At 37.4% G+C, this 19,791-nt stretch overlaps 1 protein-coding gene across 13 annotated transcripts in view; it reads right to left on the bottom strand.

Annotated features, from left to right (window-relative positions):
- The window catches only part of CACNA1D (calcium voltage-gated channel subunit alpha1 D), a 167,441-nt gene that overhangs the window by 81,563 nt on the left and 66,087 nt on the right, over nt 1–19,791 (bottom strand). For 9 of the 13 annotated variants that reach the window (XM_064432538.1, XM_064432542.1, XM_064432546.1 and 6 more), the window contains exons 7-8: nt 19,210–19,406; nt 6,884–6,987 (exon numbers count right to left, since the gene is read on the bottom strand). In XM_064432538.1, coding sequence (XP_064288608.1) covers nt 6,884–6,987; nt 19,210–19,406 — 301 coding nt within the window. Of the gene's footprint in view, nt 1–6,883; nt 6,988–7,465; nt 7,570–19,209; nt 19,407–19,791 lie in introns of all 13 variants that reach the window. The other 4 variants (XM_064432547.1, XM_064432540.1, XM_064432549.1 and 1 more) reach the window with 1 other exon arrangement.

Here is a 19,791-nt window from a genome sequence, read left to right as displayed (position 1 = left end):
ACAAAAGTATCTCTTTTCTTTGACCAAAAAATAAGTAATTTGAAAAAGATGATGAGGGTGAGAAGAGGGAGAGATGTTGGCTCCTTTAAGCTTCTGACAAAGACATCTGGACAAAAAGATACTTGAATATTTAGGTAAAGATACATAGACATTGGCTGATCTCCTGGAAGGAGGATAAGACAGCAGCTTGTGCAGCATTTCATGGCTGTGGAGTGGGAAGGGTGGGTCCAGGGCAGAGCAGAAAATCTTTGAGCTCTGCAGGCAACATAGGGACTGACGTGGTCAGACTGGTGGCCTGAACTGGCCTCCCTGTCATCAACCCAGCACTCAGGCCAGCAGCCTCTGAAGCTGACAGGCTCAAGAAACTGCACATTAATTGCAGTAAGTGGACTTAAGCTCCGTAAATATTTGGTTTCACAAATGCCTGTGCTAAGAGCTAACTTTGAAACATGTATTTCATTCTGATTTGATAAAATGACCTGGATCTGATATTTGAAAGTATTTTGGGCAGGGGGTGCTGCAAGTAGAGACATCACTTGCAAAACAAAGCATTTTATGGAGACTAATTTACATAATCTCATTTACTTTAGTGATAACTAACCTACTATATAAAATTCAGGGTTTATTTCTGTTGCCCAAAAATTCCTTGTCTCCCAGCAGAAAGATGATCTCATTTCTCTGTTCAGGCACAACACCATCATCACCAATGGTTGCTGAGGCAGAAGCATATAAAATGCAGGGCTTGAATTCATGCTTCAATAGTCTGGGGTAATCATGCCATATTTTTCTTTCTTCAGCAGAGTGAAATAACCCCTGCTGGTATGCATCAGTCGGGAATGGCTTGATGCAACAAGGTGGAAGTGGCAGCAGGGAGTGCCTGCTGGGACTCAATTACATCTCCCTGGTTCTCGCACCTTCAGTTACAGGCAGGGTCATATTAACCAAAAATCCTAAGGCAATTTGTGGAAATGCGTTTGGTATACTCTCCCTTCTCTCTGTGTACTCACAGGTCTAATAAGTAGAGACACCTCTACCAGCCTCCTACCAGCTGAAAGCTTTCCCATGCTAAAGGCCAGGGACATTTCATCAGGGGGCCTGCGCAGCAGCATGAGTGTTGCTGAAACTGCTGTGTGTCTCTAGGCATTGATGATGGGAAACAAACAGGTGCTTTTGATATCGGAGCATAAACCAGGACACAAATCCTTTGCTAGCTGTATTCCTGCCCTTTTGTGTCACTGCAAATGCGGTGGGAGGGAGAGTGAATCTCCTGCATACAGAGCTCACTGCACACAGGGTCTGGTACATGGAATATTGAGCTAATTCTATATGTAGAACTGCCACCCAGACACTCCAGACTCATTTATTCACAGAGAACAGTCATATAACAACAAAAATGTACTCACATGAGTACAGTGTTGGCCACCAGACTTGCAGGAGAGGTTTCACACTGTGGTAACCATACCAACCAACAAATTAGCAGAATCAAGTCAGAGAACTAAAACTACTTCAAGTGTACATCTAAGCACAGACAGCAGCTCACAGCTGGGTGTAAAGTGTAACAGATGTGAAGAGACACAAAAAAGGTTAAGTAACATCACATCTTTAATTACAGGAGATTTGTATTCATCATTGTCACCCCTTCTTTTAGGGGAGAAAAAACCTCACAGGCTGAACACTAGAATTATTCCTGTAGGGCAAAACCAAAAAGTCCTAGCAGGAATTTGCCTTGAGCAACGATCATTGGGCCCTTGATGGGAAATTGCAAACTATATTACCTACCCATGTCTATCGCTATGCAGTTGGTTAGCAATTAACAAAATATTCATTCAACAGCTCCAGCAGCAGCTCTGTGGAGCAAGGGCCTATCCAGCCTTACTCTGCCCAGGAGTGCTATGGGATCATCAGGGAGACAGGAACCATTTGATAGAGCACCAAAACTGAGATCTGGCATTTCAGACCATTGCTAATTAGATCACATATTAAGATGTGCCCCTCCTCTCCTGGGTCAAGCCCCATTTGCCTCAGGACTCTCTGGATTTCCTGGCAGAAGAAGGGGCAGGTGTGAGACCATGACCAAAGCTGCCATCACCCCACACTGGTTCATGTCCTCTCTGTGGGTTGTTCCCTGCCAGGGGCTCCCCAGCAAGCACCCCACAGCACTAATCCCTAAAAAATCTTGGTGTGGTGAGTTCAGACAGGACTGAAATAAAATCAGTTCCCTCCAAGCTCTTATTCAAGACTACAGACCTGACCTGACTTTAGTGGTTTCTGTCTAAAGCAATCAGTTATTCACTGCTGTACACAGCTGAAAGTATTTGCTGATCAATTATTGTTAGTATATTCAAATGATTGATCAAATATAACATTTCCTTTCAAAAGGGAAGTTTTACTTTCACCAGGACACAGAAATTAAATGAGACTGCTTCAGTTTATAACTTCTTGAGATCTACAGCTGGAGTCCCTCTCCAAGTTTTCAATGTATATTCAGATTATCTATGTGAAGGAGTTAAATTTTCAGCAATAATTTTTATTTTATATTTTCCACTAGGCGTTCCTACTGCTGTGAAAAGGAACACTGCCAAAACCAGTTCATTTTCCTTTTGCTGAAAGGCTATGGATGACAGTTTACTGCCATTTTCTATTTGGTGAATCATTATTCAAATGTCTTTTTCTATGATTTTTTCCATATATACTGTAGACAACAGTTCTTAGGTGTATAACCTTATTTGCACCAACATATTTTATGTATCATTGACAGATACTGCTGGGAGATCGGGGTGGAGGAGTACACATCCTTAGCTTTTAGAATCACCATGTATATGTATTGCAAATATTACTGGGGAAAACAAATTGAAAAAATTAAAAATTAGCATTCCCTTAGTAACCTGCAAGATCACACATAGGAGGGTGTAAGGACATGTCAAAGCCTATGTTTTGCTGTCCTTTTGCAAGGCAATAAATTCAACTTATAAATTTATTAGAGTGTGTTTGACAGGTTTTATTTGTTCCTGTGACTCCCCAAAGAAATCCTAATGCCTTGAGCAGAAAATGCCATCAGCAGAACCCATCTCCTAATGATAAGGACTATCTTCAGAAACAGATTATCATGCATCATTAAAAGCCATGCCTCTTGGTAAATAATTTATTTCCTCTGTTCATAGCAAACCAGTTTAATACATGCTGAATTACTGAGATGCCTATTTTAACTTCTTGGATTGTTTTTTGTTTGTTTGGGTTTTTTTTAACTTTTTACACTTTCAGGATGGATGAGTATCTCAATCCTGATCCTTGTTTGTTAACTTTCTAACTTAACCTTATAATTTCTAACTTTCAATTTCAGCTCACTCTTTTGCACCAGTAGCCATGATATGCTCTGGTCTTTTACACTGGAATATCTGGAGCAGGCCTGTCCTGAGCTCCCAGTTTCTGTGCCTAGTATTTCATGCCTTCAGAGAATTCACTTTTAGAGTAATGTGAATACTTCTAGAGTAAAAAAGGTAAAAGTATAAAGAGTTTTTTAGAGTTTTTTGAAAAAGCTGAATTAACTCAAGCCTATGAATTCTCTCCATCCTTGTTATTCAAGGGAATTACTTAGGAAAAAAATCTCCACAGTCAGCTTCCATGCAGAAATCACAATATTTACCACATGCAGATTCCATACACACATTGTTTCTGTTCATTTACACTACTAATATTAAAAATATGAACTGTATTTTTAAGAATGTCACCTTCTGCAGGCAAGACTGACATGGATCACCAGGAAATACTCACCTTCAGAAAAAGCTAGATGTAAAACAAAAGATCTGCCAAACCATCATTCTCATCCATTTTGCACTATTTAAATACGTCAAACATGCAGTGCACAAGAGGCATTACAGAACTACAAAGGGGCAGATGGTCACAGAATAACAAAGGAGTGCAAAGAGAATAACTGAATATTTTTACAACAACAAACAGATCAAAAACAGCAAACAGATTAACACAGCATAACCTGATATAAAGGAAGTGACACTTTCATACATAAAAGGTATTAAGCATTCAGATTCCACTTTCAAAATCTGTATGCAGAGCCATGCTTTTCAAGTAAGTTGGCATAATATTTGCATTCTTGATATTTGATTAGTTTAGTAAAATTTAACTTTATCTGTGGATTTATCATAAACCAAGTTTTTGTGTTATGGTTTGAAGAGTATAAAACATAAAAGCTAATAACTTTTAAATAAAACCAAAAAATTATGTGCTATATATTCAATGCTTGGCTCAGAATTAAAAAATATCTTTCTACTAAGAAACACAAAAACATTCACTGGATTTTACTAGTACATCAAATTCATCCAAAAAATTTAGACTAAACTCATAGCTCTAAAGAGAAACTATGGGGAAAATTATGTATATATAGCTGTCATATACTGCTTCAAATAAATCAGAGTAACAGTATTCCACACTGGCCCTTGTTTGTCAGAGTTTCAAACAAGTATGCCAAGATGTTCTCTTCACTTCTCTACCAAACATCAGTTTGCTATGATTGGTATCTTTTAGGAGCATCTCCTTTGACTTTGTCCTTGCACTTTCAATGTCAGTCCTTGGTGATATTTATACATCACGTGTCTCAGCTCTCCAGTGTCATTGTCTTCAGAAAGAAAACAAAAAATGGGAGTTTTAGGAAGGCTCTTTCATATATTTAGGGCAAATATGGATTCAGACAATTCATCAAGCACCCTAAGCACTCAATTGACCCTGGCTGACACCATGGCAGAAAAATAAATTTAGCAATTAATGGCTTGATGAATATAAGGAGATTTCACATCCCACTTTTCACTGCTATTTCTGTGCATTGAAAATCCAAGTGAAGCCAGCAAGGGTTGAGGGTGAGGAGCATTAAAGATCTATGGATCACAAAAAAACTAGAAATCAGTGGTGATTTCTTGTCTGCAGAAAGGAACCCAAGGGCAAGGGGATACCTCTTCCCTGTATTGGAATGGCAGCTAAAAAACCACTCCATATTCCAAAAAATATATGTATCATAATGTTGAAAACTTCACACAGTATTTTAAGGTTACTAAATCAAATGTTAATCTGATTCATGAAAGTATCTTTAAATTTCCATGACTTCAGGAAAAGAAATAAATATGTGCAACAAAACACCAAATTTGGTGTCACTTTCCCTGCAATTAAAAAAAAAAAAATCTGAAACCAATAACAACTCAAGTCATGGAAGCAAAAACAGGAATATTCATTATCTGTTACCAGACATCTTCACAGGACAGGAAGAAAATTAATTGGTGCTTGTGATGTTCTTAAGACCCAGAGAAGGAACTGTGAGAGCCTAATCCTGTAATGACTTCAGTGGAAAGGCCAGTCACACAGCAACGTTAGGTAACAGCATCAAAAGAAGAAATAAATTACACTGTAACTACCATCATTTATCTGTCCTTCTCCTTCTTATTTCTTTTTCCAGTGTGGCTGAAAGCTGGGCCCTTAGTTTTGCAACAATTTACACATTTACACGTTTGTCCTTGGAAGGACAATATGAAATCTAAAAATCAGCAGTGTTGTTTTAGCACTGTCGTTTTTCTTTTAAGCATCTGGTTTACAAAGCAAGTCTAGCAGCAGGTAAAACTATGCTTTCCCTGGTTTCCTGTGTGCAACAGCAATCTACCACAGATAAATGGCTAAATATTTTAAAAAGCACATTGTAAAACCACTCATCAAATACAAGTGCTCTTGTAACGAAGTTACATCAACACCTGGAAATCTTATCTGCTTTCCAGGAATATAATAATCATTTTATCATTTATTTCAGATACAATGTGGCAAAACCATGTGCAGGGCTGCAGACACTCTCAGCATCCTGATGACACCATCACCTGCACTGTCAGGCTGCTTTCCACACTAGGGAAATGTTTCTGTTGGCTGACAAAGGTGGCACAACTGCCCTGAGATTGCCAGAACAATATTGTTTGCTGTATAACTAAAACCCAATGCACACAACCATAATCATTTTCTTTTCAGCACTTGAATGATAGCTGGATCTTTTATATGTTTATCAAAAAATATCTTTACCATAGACTGGAGTTTCCCAAGCTCAAGTGTGTTAGAAATCAGGAAATGGAATAGGAAATAGGGTTGCAACTTCACATAAGGGAACTTTTTACAAAGAAAATCTGGTAAACTCCTGCCATAAACTACAGTTTTAAAGCACATTATACAGCTAGAACTGACATGGCTTTAGTTCTTGGCTGGAGCCTGGAGTGCACAAACCAACAAAAAGCTGTGACAACCTTCCATTGACAGCTATATTAAATTGATACATCATTATTATTGATAAAATGATCAGCTCATGGTGCAGGTTGTCACAGCAGTTCACAGCTCTACAACCCAGGAACCACGGAACACTGTTGGGCTTCAGTAAACCACACTCTGTAAGACAGGTCTTGAAGCACTTATTAAAAATATTTTGCCATATTTTGACCAAAATATGCAACTGTTAAACATAAATAATACTCCAATTGCTCTACGACTATTTGAAGAAAAGCAAATGTTGGTCTTTCAGAAAAAGACACTTGTATATAACAGCAGGGGAGGATATTTGTATGGGTGCACCACCGATCTCTGTGCACAAAATCTTTTTCTCTGCAGGAATATTATAGAATAAGGAGATTAGTGCCTCACTGAATGAATATTTTTGGCAAGCATGGTGAACGTGATGTCAAGACAGATACAGGCACTCGAATCACACAGTTCAGTCCAAAGAGCAAACACTGGTAGGATGACATAAGAATCTCAAGTGCATGCAAAAAAGCCATTGCTGAGAAGCTGGAGTCAATGCAGAGGCCATCTTACAAGTAGCAGTAGCATACACAATGTTAACTCAACTGCTTACCCACTAAGTACACCAAGAACCAGGTTAAGTACGAAAAATGAGCCAAGGATGATAAGACTAACAAAATAGATCCATGGCCACTCACATCCTATTGCATCATTTACCTGTAAAACGCAAGGAAACAAGTTATGATTCAGTCATTCATTAAACAGCAGAGTCCTTTGTGCAGCTGCCAGATCACGTAGGTGCAACACAAAATTTATGGCCTATCCAGGTCTTTAAAAAGTGAATGAACAATTGTTTAAATTTACTTACCCAAATTTTGTTGTAGATGTAAGGCTTTAGAGGATTAATTGAAATAACGTCCAAACGAGTGCATGGGAATTTTTAGTCTTTTTCATAACTTTGCCAAAAGGACATGAAGAATACATACTGATAGGTCTGAACTCCAATTTTGGTGTTTGTATGTTATTTATAGGCGAGCTACAAGAAAACTTTTTTGTTGTATTTAGAGGAGGAAGAAATAGAGGTTCATTAAAGGACATCTTCCCAACTGAAGTCTCACCTGGATGAGATAACCTGTGTGTTCATGGCAACTGAATTCAGGACTCTGCCTTCATGATGAAAAAGGTGTATGCTTACCCGCTCAATACACCAAGAACAAGATTTAGTACGAAAAATGACCCAAAGATGACGAGACTGACAAAATACACCCATGGCAATTCAAATCCCATTGCATCATTCATCTGCAAGAAATAAGATGATCTTATAGAGTAGATCACTATATTAACAGCAATGAAGAGTCAGAGAAAGGAGAATTTGATCATTCAGATTAGATAACATGCTATGCATTCCTTCAGAAATCAAAGAAGAACAATGAGAGCAAAGAAGGCACTGGCCACATTCACTTTGCATTTCCAACACAAACCTAAAACAAAATGCTGAGTGAAACCAGCATTTGGATCAGAAATATTATCAAACATAAATGCAGCACTGCAACAATTCTGATCTTTTTCCCTGCAGGAATATTATAGAATAAGGAGTATTAATAATAACAGGAATAATTATTTAAGCTGAGAACATTAACTAAACTTCAGATCTCTAATTAAGATGATGACCACAAAGTATATTGAAATATTAGGATTTTAAGTTCAAGTATATGCTATCTACATGAATTATTATTTGAGAAAATAAAGGCAATCTGTATCTCAACCGTACAAGCAGTGTTACTTTTTGTAACACAGAATTCTCACAGTTTTTCCTGAAATAAAGCAGGCAAATGCAGTCAGACATTTTAAATCAGTTCAAAAATAAATAAATGAGAATGAGTCTGTGTAAAAAGCATGAACACAATTTTAGGAAAACAAAAATTTGAAAACAAATTTTAGAAACACAATGGAAACATGGAAAACATTCCAGAAAAACTTCTGAACATGAGTTATATCCAGATCAAAGTTGAATGAATTTTAAAAGTTGTTGAGGATTTTTTTTTAAGTAAGGTTGAAGTCACTGAGCTTCCAATGCACTTCTTACAGACTCACACAAGGTTTTCCACTTGCTACTCATCATACCTATCAAAAGACAGACTTGTGAAACATACCCATAGAGATCTAAAAAGGCTTATTCAGAAAAACAGATATTTTAAAACAGGGAAAATTGGTTTCTTGTGTAGGATTCAGGTGCAAAAAGACATTTTGATAAGTCACAAAAATAATTTGGATGTGAAGCTTCTTGGAAATAGCTCTTCTTGAAGAGGAATTATTGTGGCTTTTGTATTGGATTCTTCTTAAGATGTTTTCTAGCCATGAAAATTCAGCAGAGAATAAAAATATGTATGGCACTGTAGAACAATCTAATTGCAAATCTGTTTTCTCTTCTTTGAATGCCATTGTGTTTGTTGTATCTGAAATTTGTGATTTGCCTTTGACCTCTAGCGACAGTCAAGTTTCCTTAACATCTCTGTTGGAATAAACCTACTAAACATGGAAACAAACATTTTCCAAAATTACTACTTATATTTTTTGCCCTGTCTCTTAATTAAACATCATAATCTCAGTTTCTGCAAGGGTGTCCTGTGGATGGTTAGACAGAAGCATTAAGTCTTTGCAGGTTAAGGCCCAAAGGCACTTCTCTTCCATGGTGATCTGTGATAGCATCAGTTTATGCTTACTAAATAAACAAACCTCCTAAGCAACCAAAGAAGATGAGTTTACACAGCTTCTTCGTGCACCTTTTAAAAGAGTCTATGCATCATACTTTAAAATGCTTTTTTAATTGAACTAAGTTACTGAAAAGTAACTTACAGTTACACTTCCTACAAAAAAAGAAAGAAAACTTGAAAACACATATTTGATTTGAATTATTTTCCTCTTCCAATAAAACTGTATTTTGGAGAAATTAAAATAAACAAGGGTTATAGCCATTCAGCAAGATTGGCTTCATTACATTCAAGAAATCCCAAGCTTTCATTGTTCAGTGCTGCAATATTCATATGGGAAAGTCACAATGCTGCCATTACACCTACCTACTCTCCTGGGCAAAGCTTTCAGCAACCCTTGGCACATCAGGGGCTTCTGTTAAGGACAGTGGCTGTGAAGTTTTGGGTTTTATCACCCACAGCCATTCTGTCAAAGTGAGTCCCCTGCATTTGAGAAGTTTCAGCAATGAAGCCCCAAAGTTAATGAGTAGAACACATCCCATTGCCCAGACTGAATTTCTGCCTCATCCCAGTGGATGCTGCCCTTTGCATCTTCTCTCAAGCATAGGCATCTGACCTTGTGTTTTAAGAGTACTATTTACTCAATGTTGTTTATTTTAAGTATACTCATAATTATTATATTATGTTAGAAATTAGTTTGCTTCATAGCCCTGAGTCATACCATACAGGTCAAGTGTCTTTCTAGCAATAACTGATCAGAGCAAACATTTTAATTAAATTTCAAATACATCTGAATGCATTTTACATCTAACAACTATACAATTAGCAGACAGTTGTTTCCAAGTCACCAGAGTTCAGAGTGTAGACATAAATTCATCTGGTATTGCTGCCAACATTTTTCTGCTATGTATCATTTTGAAAAACCTGAGAGATTAATATTTGCAATTTTACTTTGAGCAGAGCTCAAAAAACAGAGCTCTGGCAGTCACTGCAACACAACTCCATGCTCTGCTTTTGCTCATAAAGAGAACATTTTCAGGCAGCCAGGCACTCTTAACTTAGTTACCCAGGAGCAAGCTGAAATTCTCATGCTCTGTCACAAGGGTTCTGTTAGTATGAGCCGCTGGGATTTGTATTCACTTTTTAATGTGCAACATATTAAAAAAATTCTTTCTCATTTATGCAGCTGGATTTCAAGCCCAATATTTTAGGCTAATCTATCTTGGACTAATGCTTTGTGAAGCAAAAATTGGCAACAGCAGCTAACCAGTACTAGAAGAAATGCTTCACTTTGGGCAGATGCTGAACTATTTCAAAAGCATTCCTTAACTCAGAAACACCTGAACCTAGCAGAACACCTTGGAACAAATCTGAGACTGAATTTCTAAAAACTACTCCACAACTTCACCATTTAATTCTAGATACAATTAAACCCTAATCAAGTAATGCATTGTAATTTCTATTCATGAAATAATATTTCAGATTGCATTAATACCAGAGATCAAAGTACAAAAATAAGTCCTTTCCTTTTGGAAAACTTTGCTTCTCATTTCATGCATGTCAAATGGCATTTTCCATAACTTCCAATTAAAGAAAGATTAAAGGAATTGATTTGCCTTCTGATTAAAACAGAGACAGAGCTTGGTTAATATATGAGAACAGGAAAATCTCCATCCTGAAAACCAAGATATATTCATTTGAAGGCATTAATGATGACTTCTCACCCAAAGTACAGAATGAGTTAAAGTCACAAATTTCAGATGTGCTAAAGCAACACCAGGAGTTCAAGGAGATCTCACATCTGAAATCCTCAGCAAAAGCTCTTGTCTTGCAAGAGTCTCCTGCCCTGTGGCTCAGGATGCCAAAGGAGGTGTCATATTCAATGGCTCTCAGTGGACTCTTTCTGTCTTTTTGAGGCCATGAGGCTTTTAGCCTTCCAAACACCTATGGCAAGGACACCACCAAGCACCATCCCTCTTGCCCTTTGTCTTTTTAAAAGTCTAGTCTTACTATTTCAATGCCAGTTCTCAACAGTTTGTCCATCACATCAACCAGAGGGCAGATGAGATAATGGACAATATGAAGGACAAAGGTTTCTTCAAATCCCTTCATTCTGTTTCACCATAACAGCGGATGTGCACCATACATTATTTATTTGGCTCTTTATGTTTACCCATATATGTTGGTGAGTCTGCAATCTTGAAGAATTATCTTGAGCTGATTGGACAAACTTGATACAGTCTGAAACTGGCTCAAGTGGCATTTGGATTAATTATCTTGTGAGCTGTGCTGTAGTTGGAGTCAACTATCATTGCAACACAGCATAAATGATCAGAGACCAAGACTGAAGTGAAACAGGAGAAAAGTCATGTTTACTGCAGATATAACCCTTAATATTACACAGCAGCAGATGGCAAACTTTAACCTAAAACATCAAATAGAAATCATTAAAGTCTCATTTATCCCCACCTATGGTAAATGTGAGTAATATCCTTGTATACAATTGCATGAAAATCAAGGTCTTAACTTTTCTCTACACCTGGTATTCTTTTATTGAAAATTGCTGCAAACTCAATTTGCAGTCAATATAAGCTCTACCTGGGGTTAATGATAAAACAAAACCTCTAACTCTGCATTTGCAGGATTACAGATACAATGTGCTGATGCACAAACCTATTTTGATTTTTCATAGTGTTACAAACACTCTTAAATTTGTTGAATTTCGTAACTTCCTTAGGTTTTAATTTTACCTTCCTCTTTTCATAACATGCCAACAGACATATGACTGTTGGCATGTTATGAAAAGAGGGTTTACTTTGTGCTACCTGTAATCTGCCTCATCATCTTAAAAATTGTTCAGACTGACAGATTCAGTCTCTTGACAGGTGTAAAAATTCTGCAGACATCAGTATTTTGTGAAGTGGGACTATTCCTGCATTCTTGGAAGCCTGGAAGGGAGGTTCACAAAACCCCAGATCAGGCTATTTATTCTACCCAGTGAAGAGCACACCAGAGAGCTCTTCAAAGCTGCCTGGCTTCAAAGGTTGTGTCCTGAGATATTCTTGGCTGAATTGGAGTTAAGTTAAAGCTGACTTAAAACAGGCTGTGCTTGAAGCACAGCACGCTCCAGGTTGATTTATAAAAGCATGGAATTTTATATTCAGTGTTCTGGAGTCAAAGCACTGATTTCCCAGGCACAGTCCTGGCTGGACAGACTCAGCACTTTGTTGTGCTTCTGACACAGAACATGGAGATCACTGGTGGGGTGTGCACTGAGATCACCCTTTGTTAAGCATTTCAGCTCAGCAACACCTGGAAAATGAGAGCTCGGTGGCAGAGGCAGCAAGACAAGCCTAGAGAGAAAGAAATCCCATCAAGAAATGTAAAATTGTCACAGGACCTAGAGAGCCTCATAATTACTTAATTACCTCTTAAATTTGGACTCTGTCTTCTGCATGTAAACTGTACTGTGCAATTGCATACAGGACACATATAAGTGATCCTCTCAAGTTAAACCTCAACTTGGAAGACACTGTGTCAGCTTAATGAATTTGAGCAAGCTGAACAGACCTCATTTTCCTCCTTCTGTTGGTTTCATTCATTCTTAGCAAACAAATTATAAATTTTTTGTATTCCCATAAAGCATTTACTCTTCAAAACAAGATTGTTTATAAATGTTTACTATGATTCTTTGGAAATTAGTTTAGATGCAGGTCTTTCATTCAGACACTGAATTGTATCTAATACTATTTTAGCTAATTCCTGTCAGTGGCATTCCATTAATCAGCTTACTGTCATTAACTGGGAGGAGGGGCTGGGCGGAAATCAAGTAATTGTTCCAAGGAAAGCCAAGATGTCAAACGTGACTGTTAAGAAATTGTTTTATCTTTTTCAGATGATTATGCATCCCTTCTTAATCTGCAGAGCAGATGGACAGAACATGAATAGTGCTACCTCTACAAAACAGTAACCCAGAGAAGGCTTGCTGTTGAGCACTACCAGGTTTAACAAGTCTGTATTCCAGATCAAAAATAAAAAAAATTCAGATCCAACAAAATCCAAGTGTTTGACTCCTCTCATGAATAGCAGTATGTTAATTTCAGATTAAGAATTTGTTAGTGTTTGAATTTGTATTGCCCAAACTAATTTCACAAAAAATCTATGCATAGATTTGGCTTCTTAAATCTAAGGGCTCAAAATCTACTAAAATGAAATAATAAATGTGATCAACGTGTTAATTTTTTAAATTATTAGCTACCATGTATGAAAATGAGAAGTTTTCTTCACAGAAGGTGCTCTGTACTTAACACCTTTCTTTTGGAATCTGCTATTCCATCTATATATATACCCATACATTATACAAAAATTGAATGTGTTTAATATTTTCCATATACTGGCCACAAAAAAATACAAGTACAATGCATTTACTCTTCAGATAGATTATATAAAATTGTCACCTTAGTTTATGTAGCACCAATGAGCACTCAATACTCAGGAAGATCTACATTTATCTACTAAATTGTTATCCTGGGACAGACTGGGAACTAGGATTGTTATAAAATAATTGTTGGCTTCTTGTGGCAAAGTTTTTGGAAGAAACTATAGCTAATGGACTAGTGGAATCTTAGCACTACCCCAAGTTTAGCCTCTATTTCCTATCCAGTTTTGACCCAGTTTTGTTTGAAATTTCTGGGGAGAAATAATAGGTTCTTCTTAGTATTTGCAATGATCTGTGACAAGAAATTAGTTCCATGCTTTGACTGCAGTACAGGTCAGCAGTCAGCTGAGGCTGAGATACCAGATATCTTGTCAAAGCCAATCAAGTTCACCTCATGGGAAAGATATTTCCCTGTGAGTTAGTTTAAAATCCTCCTCCAGTGGGGTCATTGTGTTAAGATGCTAATTAGAAAAAAATCATACTATAATCATATATATATATATGTGTGTGTGTGTGTGTGTGTGTGTTTGTGTGAGATACATATAGGTCACATCCTTTTTGATCCTAATGCAAACTTTTAATCTGTACATTCCTTGGCTTGGTAGCTCTGTTTGCATGTCTCAATTTGATCATTCCCCTTTTTTCTCTTTCTGAAATAAAGTCCTGTCTCTTTGCAATCCAAAACTGGATGATTCAGAGCTTTTAATAACAAGAGAATATAAAAAGGCAATTAGTACACATCATTATGTAAAAGGCAGGGAGGGGGGTTAATCTTGATTTTAACCTGATGAAACCTGATTCAAGTAGTTAACACTCAAACAGAAAATAATCTGCCTGCAATCCCTGGGCTCTTTAGGAAGATTTATGCAGTATATTAATGCTGTCAGTCAAAATTTCTATCACTGTGTCTCCAGCTGTACATCATGTGTTAACTTTCTGCTATGCAGTCATGGAAGGCTGGGAGCTCTGTGCAGGCAGCACATGGATGCCTTTGGGGATGAGCTGACTTGTTTCACTCCAGAGCCTCCCTCAGATGACCTGTGAGTGGTGCTGAGCAATGCCAGCAGAGCAGCACTAAGCTTTCCCTAGGTACATGAGAGGAAAAGGCAGGAATAAGTATTATCTAAAGATTTTTCAGGCATGTTCCCTCACAGATTTTTAACACTGCTAAATATTTGCAACTGATTTACAAATGGAAAAAAAGCTGTGAAGCATTCTTTGACTTTTCTCAGACAAGAAGCTGAAATTCATTGCTGACAAATACTGCTTGGATGGAGGAACATGCCTTCCCTTTCTGCAGGTGGAATGGGACTAACATGGCTTAAATCACCCTAAGTAGTTGATTCCCACTAGCTTATTAAATAATTCAATTCAAAGTTCTAGACTATTATTGCTTATTTGACTCTTGGTCATATTTTTGGAAGGGTATTTTTAGGAGACTCCTTGTCAACACTCTGATGACAGTTTTGGTAATACTTGAAACATATTTTGCTGGTTTTTGTTTCTAGCCTATTAATACATCTTGTGCATGAGCCAAGGGGTTTTCTTGTGTGATATGTATTTGTAAAACATTTGTGTTTAGGAAATATCTCTGGCTGCACATCAGCTGATTTCAAGTACATTGTATCTGAGTCTACCCTTAAATATTCTTGAATAGAAGAACCCTAAAAGGTGTAGACCACATCAGGAGTAGAGATCTGATTGACATTAATACACTGGTTGTGCAGACACTTATGCAAAAGTGTATGTAGACATATACAGGAGTGCAGTGCAGCCTGAACAGTCTGTGGTACAGAAATGAGGGATTTTTTTCCGATGTTCTAAGATATTTCAAGGAGTATACTGGGGGATTTAAAGCTCAATTTCTTAAACAGGAGAGAGGTTCTCAACTGCACCCTTTTTTGTTATAAAAGAGGAGGAACAATGAATGAAGAATTTCTTTGATGATAATATATGTTATTAGCAAAAAGTACTAACAGTTTTTTAAAGTTGACATATCAGTAAAAGGTATATTTAAAAAAACCTGCCATCCCTTTCCTTAAACCTTATATGAGTTTTAGGTATATTTTAGATTGCCTAGACATTTCAAGTAATGATCTGAGTATTTTAAACGAGAATCCTTTAGAGAATATCTTTTTAACATATCAGTAGGTGTATTAATAGGCAAAACCATGTAAGACATGAGTGAACCATTATTCAGCAATTTTAGCTCGAGTGCTTCAACGTCAGAAATCTTCAGTTCAACCTGAACAGTGCTAAAAAGGTTTTAGAGAACTGGGAAGCTTGAAAATTGGAGTTAGTGGTGCAGTATCTGGCCATAAAATTGACCTAGTAAAATTCAGTAGCCACTAATGCACTTATCCCATCTTTGAAGCAACTGTGCTGGCAGCCCATCTCATGAAGTACTTTGTTTCTCAGAGGCCCTGACCATCTCTCATTCAAGCTACAATTGGATTATTCAAGTGTAGTAAGTCAAGATAACTTCACTATGGTGAAAACAAGAAGAATTAAATGTGATCATTTTGGTGCTCATGGGAAAATTGGGGGCAAGTGTTGCTGCTTGTTATAGGTGCTCCCATGTATCAAGTGATGCAGCTAAAAATAAAAAGCAATTTACAAAATAAGTGTTTGCTATTAAGAGATTATACATTGAGATGTTTCAAAGGCATGGGAAAAATCTGGAGCCAGATATGCAAATGCAGATTCAAGTTCTGCAGTTCCTGATAACAAGGACTGCACCAGGATCCAAAACTAAAAGCATAAACCTCCAGTGAGGGCTCCAGAGCACACAGAAAGGACCAAGAATGGGAATAAACATGGTCCCAATAGAAATGGAACATACACAGATGAGCAGCCACAAACACAATTTGGGAGCACACGTGCTGCACTGGCTGCTGAGAACAAGGACAACACCCCCTAACCTCTCAATTCAAACCTCTGGCACTAAGGAGTCACAATTTTTGTGGATAAACCAGGTAATGCCTGCTATCCAGAGTTACACGTGAGTTACAGAGAAGAGGCCAGATGAAGACACTAAAGTCCAGTAGGATATGATGGATGGGACTGGACGGGATGGTATGGGATGCAAACTGGTGAGCAGCAGGATGCCCACGTGAGCCACCATGATCTGAAGGGTGCCCAGCAGCAGCAGAATCAAGGCATCGACTCACAATAGATATGCACAAGAGAAAAATCATTATTGGAGAATTTTCAAAGCAGTTTACTGTCATTAACCAGGTGATAACAAGCTGTGCCAGTGAGGGCTGTTGGAAGCTGTCATTTTCAGCTGTCATCCTTGCTGACAGAATGCCACTTAACACGATGCAAAATATTGCACAGATTTCACCCACTCACATTACACCTGCTAGCAAGAGAAGCATACATAAGTTTATTTCACTGTTCACACAGTGACCGAATGAAAAATGAGAATTTTGTGCAGTTTCTAATATTTGTGGGTTTGGTTTTATTTGTTTTGTATAAAACTCATTCAGTCTGTGTATTAATAACAGAGTTCTAAGCAAAAAACAATCCACAAACCCCATGCACATCGAGCTAAAATGGCTTCCTCAGATTCTTTTATTACAATTTGGTATCCCCCTAATGCTTTTGCAATTTTCAAATGAAATGAATTTTTTACAATTTTTAGCTAAATCTACTTCAGCTTGATCCAGTGATAAAATTCAAACATATAAACTGCTATTCCACTTGTCCTCAGCAAGTAATTTCAGTTTGACAATGGGTAACTTGTTGGTCTATAAGACAGAAAGGACCTGAAGCTATAATTTAATTATATAGGCATCAGTTAAGATAGATTCCAAAGCCACCTGAATATCTGATTCTGATTATATTTCACTAGGTCAATAAATAATTGCTTCAATGTCTAATAATCCCAGTATCATTTGTAATAAAATGAAAAATGACACCTGTGTACCTGTAAATACTTTCCACATTGGAAAATTCTTATAGAGGAAGAAGCAAAACCAACTCATGCAGTTATCATTTACAATTTTCTTGTACTTTTCATTTTGTCTGATCAGGAAAATATTCAACATCCCATCTTAATGATTTTATTTTTTTCTGCTGTCACTGGAGACTGTGCAAAGGTTTCTAAAGGGCAGCAGATTAATTAGGGCATCAAATCCCAGGGGAAAAAATATTTAATTCTGAGATACTCAAGTTGTTTCTATATGTTTTGTAACAAATGTATTCCAAACACAGCAACTCTCCAAATCTTTTATATTCATTTTCTTTGAAAAAAGTTGGAGGAAATATCAGCTCCTGAAATGTGGGTATACTTTTGTCTTAAAAGATATTAAAGTGTAATTTTTTTCTAGATAACCATGGCACACCTTTCCTTTTCAGGAAGAATTAAAATAATTGGCATCACCACGAACACAAACCATAAAACACATACTAATTCTACATTCACAATCTCCTGGTAAATTAGGGAGAGCTGGAGTGCAAACTCCAAGAAACTGAAAATCCTTTACAATGGGAAATGATGCAATAGCCTAAATGTAGCCATACATGATTGCTACTCATTAGTGTTGAAGGTTTGTGTGTTTCTAGCCAGTTTTGTAACTGATAACAGACAGTAGAAGAAGATATCCATAGCTGCCCTTTTTATTTTTGTCTTTCAATGCAAAAGAATGCCATTTTAACATCTTAATTATCTTTAACACTGATATTGTCTTAAAAACATGTCCATATTCTATACTTCAGTATCACAGGTTTTATCTCAGACTACACTCTGTGTTATTTGTTTTAGCTACAGCTTATTTCACCTTGATTTCACATAAAATCATGTGGTCATTTACTGGGTAATACCACATTTTTAAATGCATCCAGTATTCCACAATCAGTGCACTGTTAGTAAATAATCCCACTTGGCCTGACAAACTTCAATGCACTCACCAAGTGAGCTGCTCTCAGCAACAACACCTAAAACTCCTTGAGATAATCCTTTTAACAGCTTGCTAACAGTGATCTTTACCCATAATTGTGTTTCTTCTTCCATACATATTTTCTAACATTTGAACTGTTAGAATTGTGGTTGTTAGTAAGGTCCTAATAGCAGCAAAGACTCACTGCTGAGTACCACAGAGTATTCTCAGTGATGTTCAGCAGCTGTAGGAAAATCTGTATGTACATTTTCCTCTATCCTTCAGTTTCCCAGTCTGTGTCCAGCTGACTGTAGATGTTGCAAGGCTCTGGAAGCACCACACCTTACACCAAAGGAGCATTTAAATGTGAGGATTTAGGAGTTACGTTTTTGAATACCTTTTGCTGCTTCCATGGAGATTATATCAGGGCCATAGTTCCTGTAAATCTGTAGTTTCTGAATGGTTAATATGAGTTTCAGTCCCCATGGCAAGCAATGTCAGTTGAAAGCTTGCTTTGTTCTAATTTATGTAAACATTGTGAAAAATTCTGCACAAATACTGCAAAAAGAGAGCTCTTAAGCCTAATCAGTGAAGACATACTTAATATCTGTAGGCTCACACAAAAAAATGCTAGTCCAAAGGACATAAATGTACTTTTACATTTATCCAAATGGAACACGCAAAAAAAACCCCTCAAATAAGCAATGAATAAATTGTTTCTAAAATGTCCTTTTAGCCTGAGGAATCCAGTAACAGGCTGTGACTGAAACAAGCATGCAGCTGAGCTTGTCTCCTGCAAAACTCACTAAGATTTCATGTTGATGGCGCTGTGAAACACAGCTCAATGCCCACTAGAACAGAGAAGCTTGTTTAAAAGCACACAAAGCTCAGTGATTTATGGACTCACCCAGTAGAGCACATCAGTCCAGCCCTCCATGGTTATACACTGGAACACAGTCAGCATTGCAAATGCAAAGTTGTCAAAGTTGGTTATGCCTCCGTTGGGTCCAACCCATCCACCCTTACATTCGGTGCCGTTCATGACGCACTGACGGCCGTTCCCTGAGAATGCACAAGGTGCTGGATCGTCTTCAACTAGTATATCTGGAAAAGGAGCAAAAAAGTCACAACTCTGAGTCCTCAAGCTTTCATGAGTTACCCCTTCCCATGAGGAAATACCAATGCTGTTGTGAGATAAATCCAGATTTCAAGGTGAGAAGGGCAACACATCAGAGCTTTGGAGCTTTTAGAGCTTTCTCACTCAGATCTGGGTCTTATAATCTCAAGAATAAGTTGATAAAAATAATTAAGCAGTGGAAAGAAGTACAATGTAATAATACATCATTTAGAAGGTCCTCATGCTGATTTTTCCTTTCCTCTTCACTGCTGCTACTTCACTTCATAGCACTTTGCACCAACACATGAACTAATAAGGAAAAATGGATCTAATTCCTATACAGAGTTGTCTTCATTCCTTAGCTCAAAGCAA

The sequence above is a fragment of the Passer domesticus genome, chromosome 9, assembly GCF_036417665.1.
Source record: "Passer domesticus isolate bPasDom1 chromosome 9, bPasDom1.hap1, whole genome shotgun sequence".
NCBI lineage: Eukaryota > Metazoa > Chordata > Aves > Passeriformes > Passeridae > Passer > Passer domesticus.
Note: the sequence above shows the minus strand (reverse complement) of the source record. Positions and strands in the feature narration are given on the sequence as shown.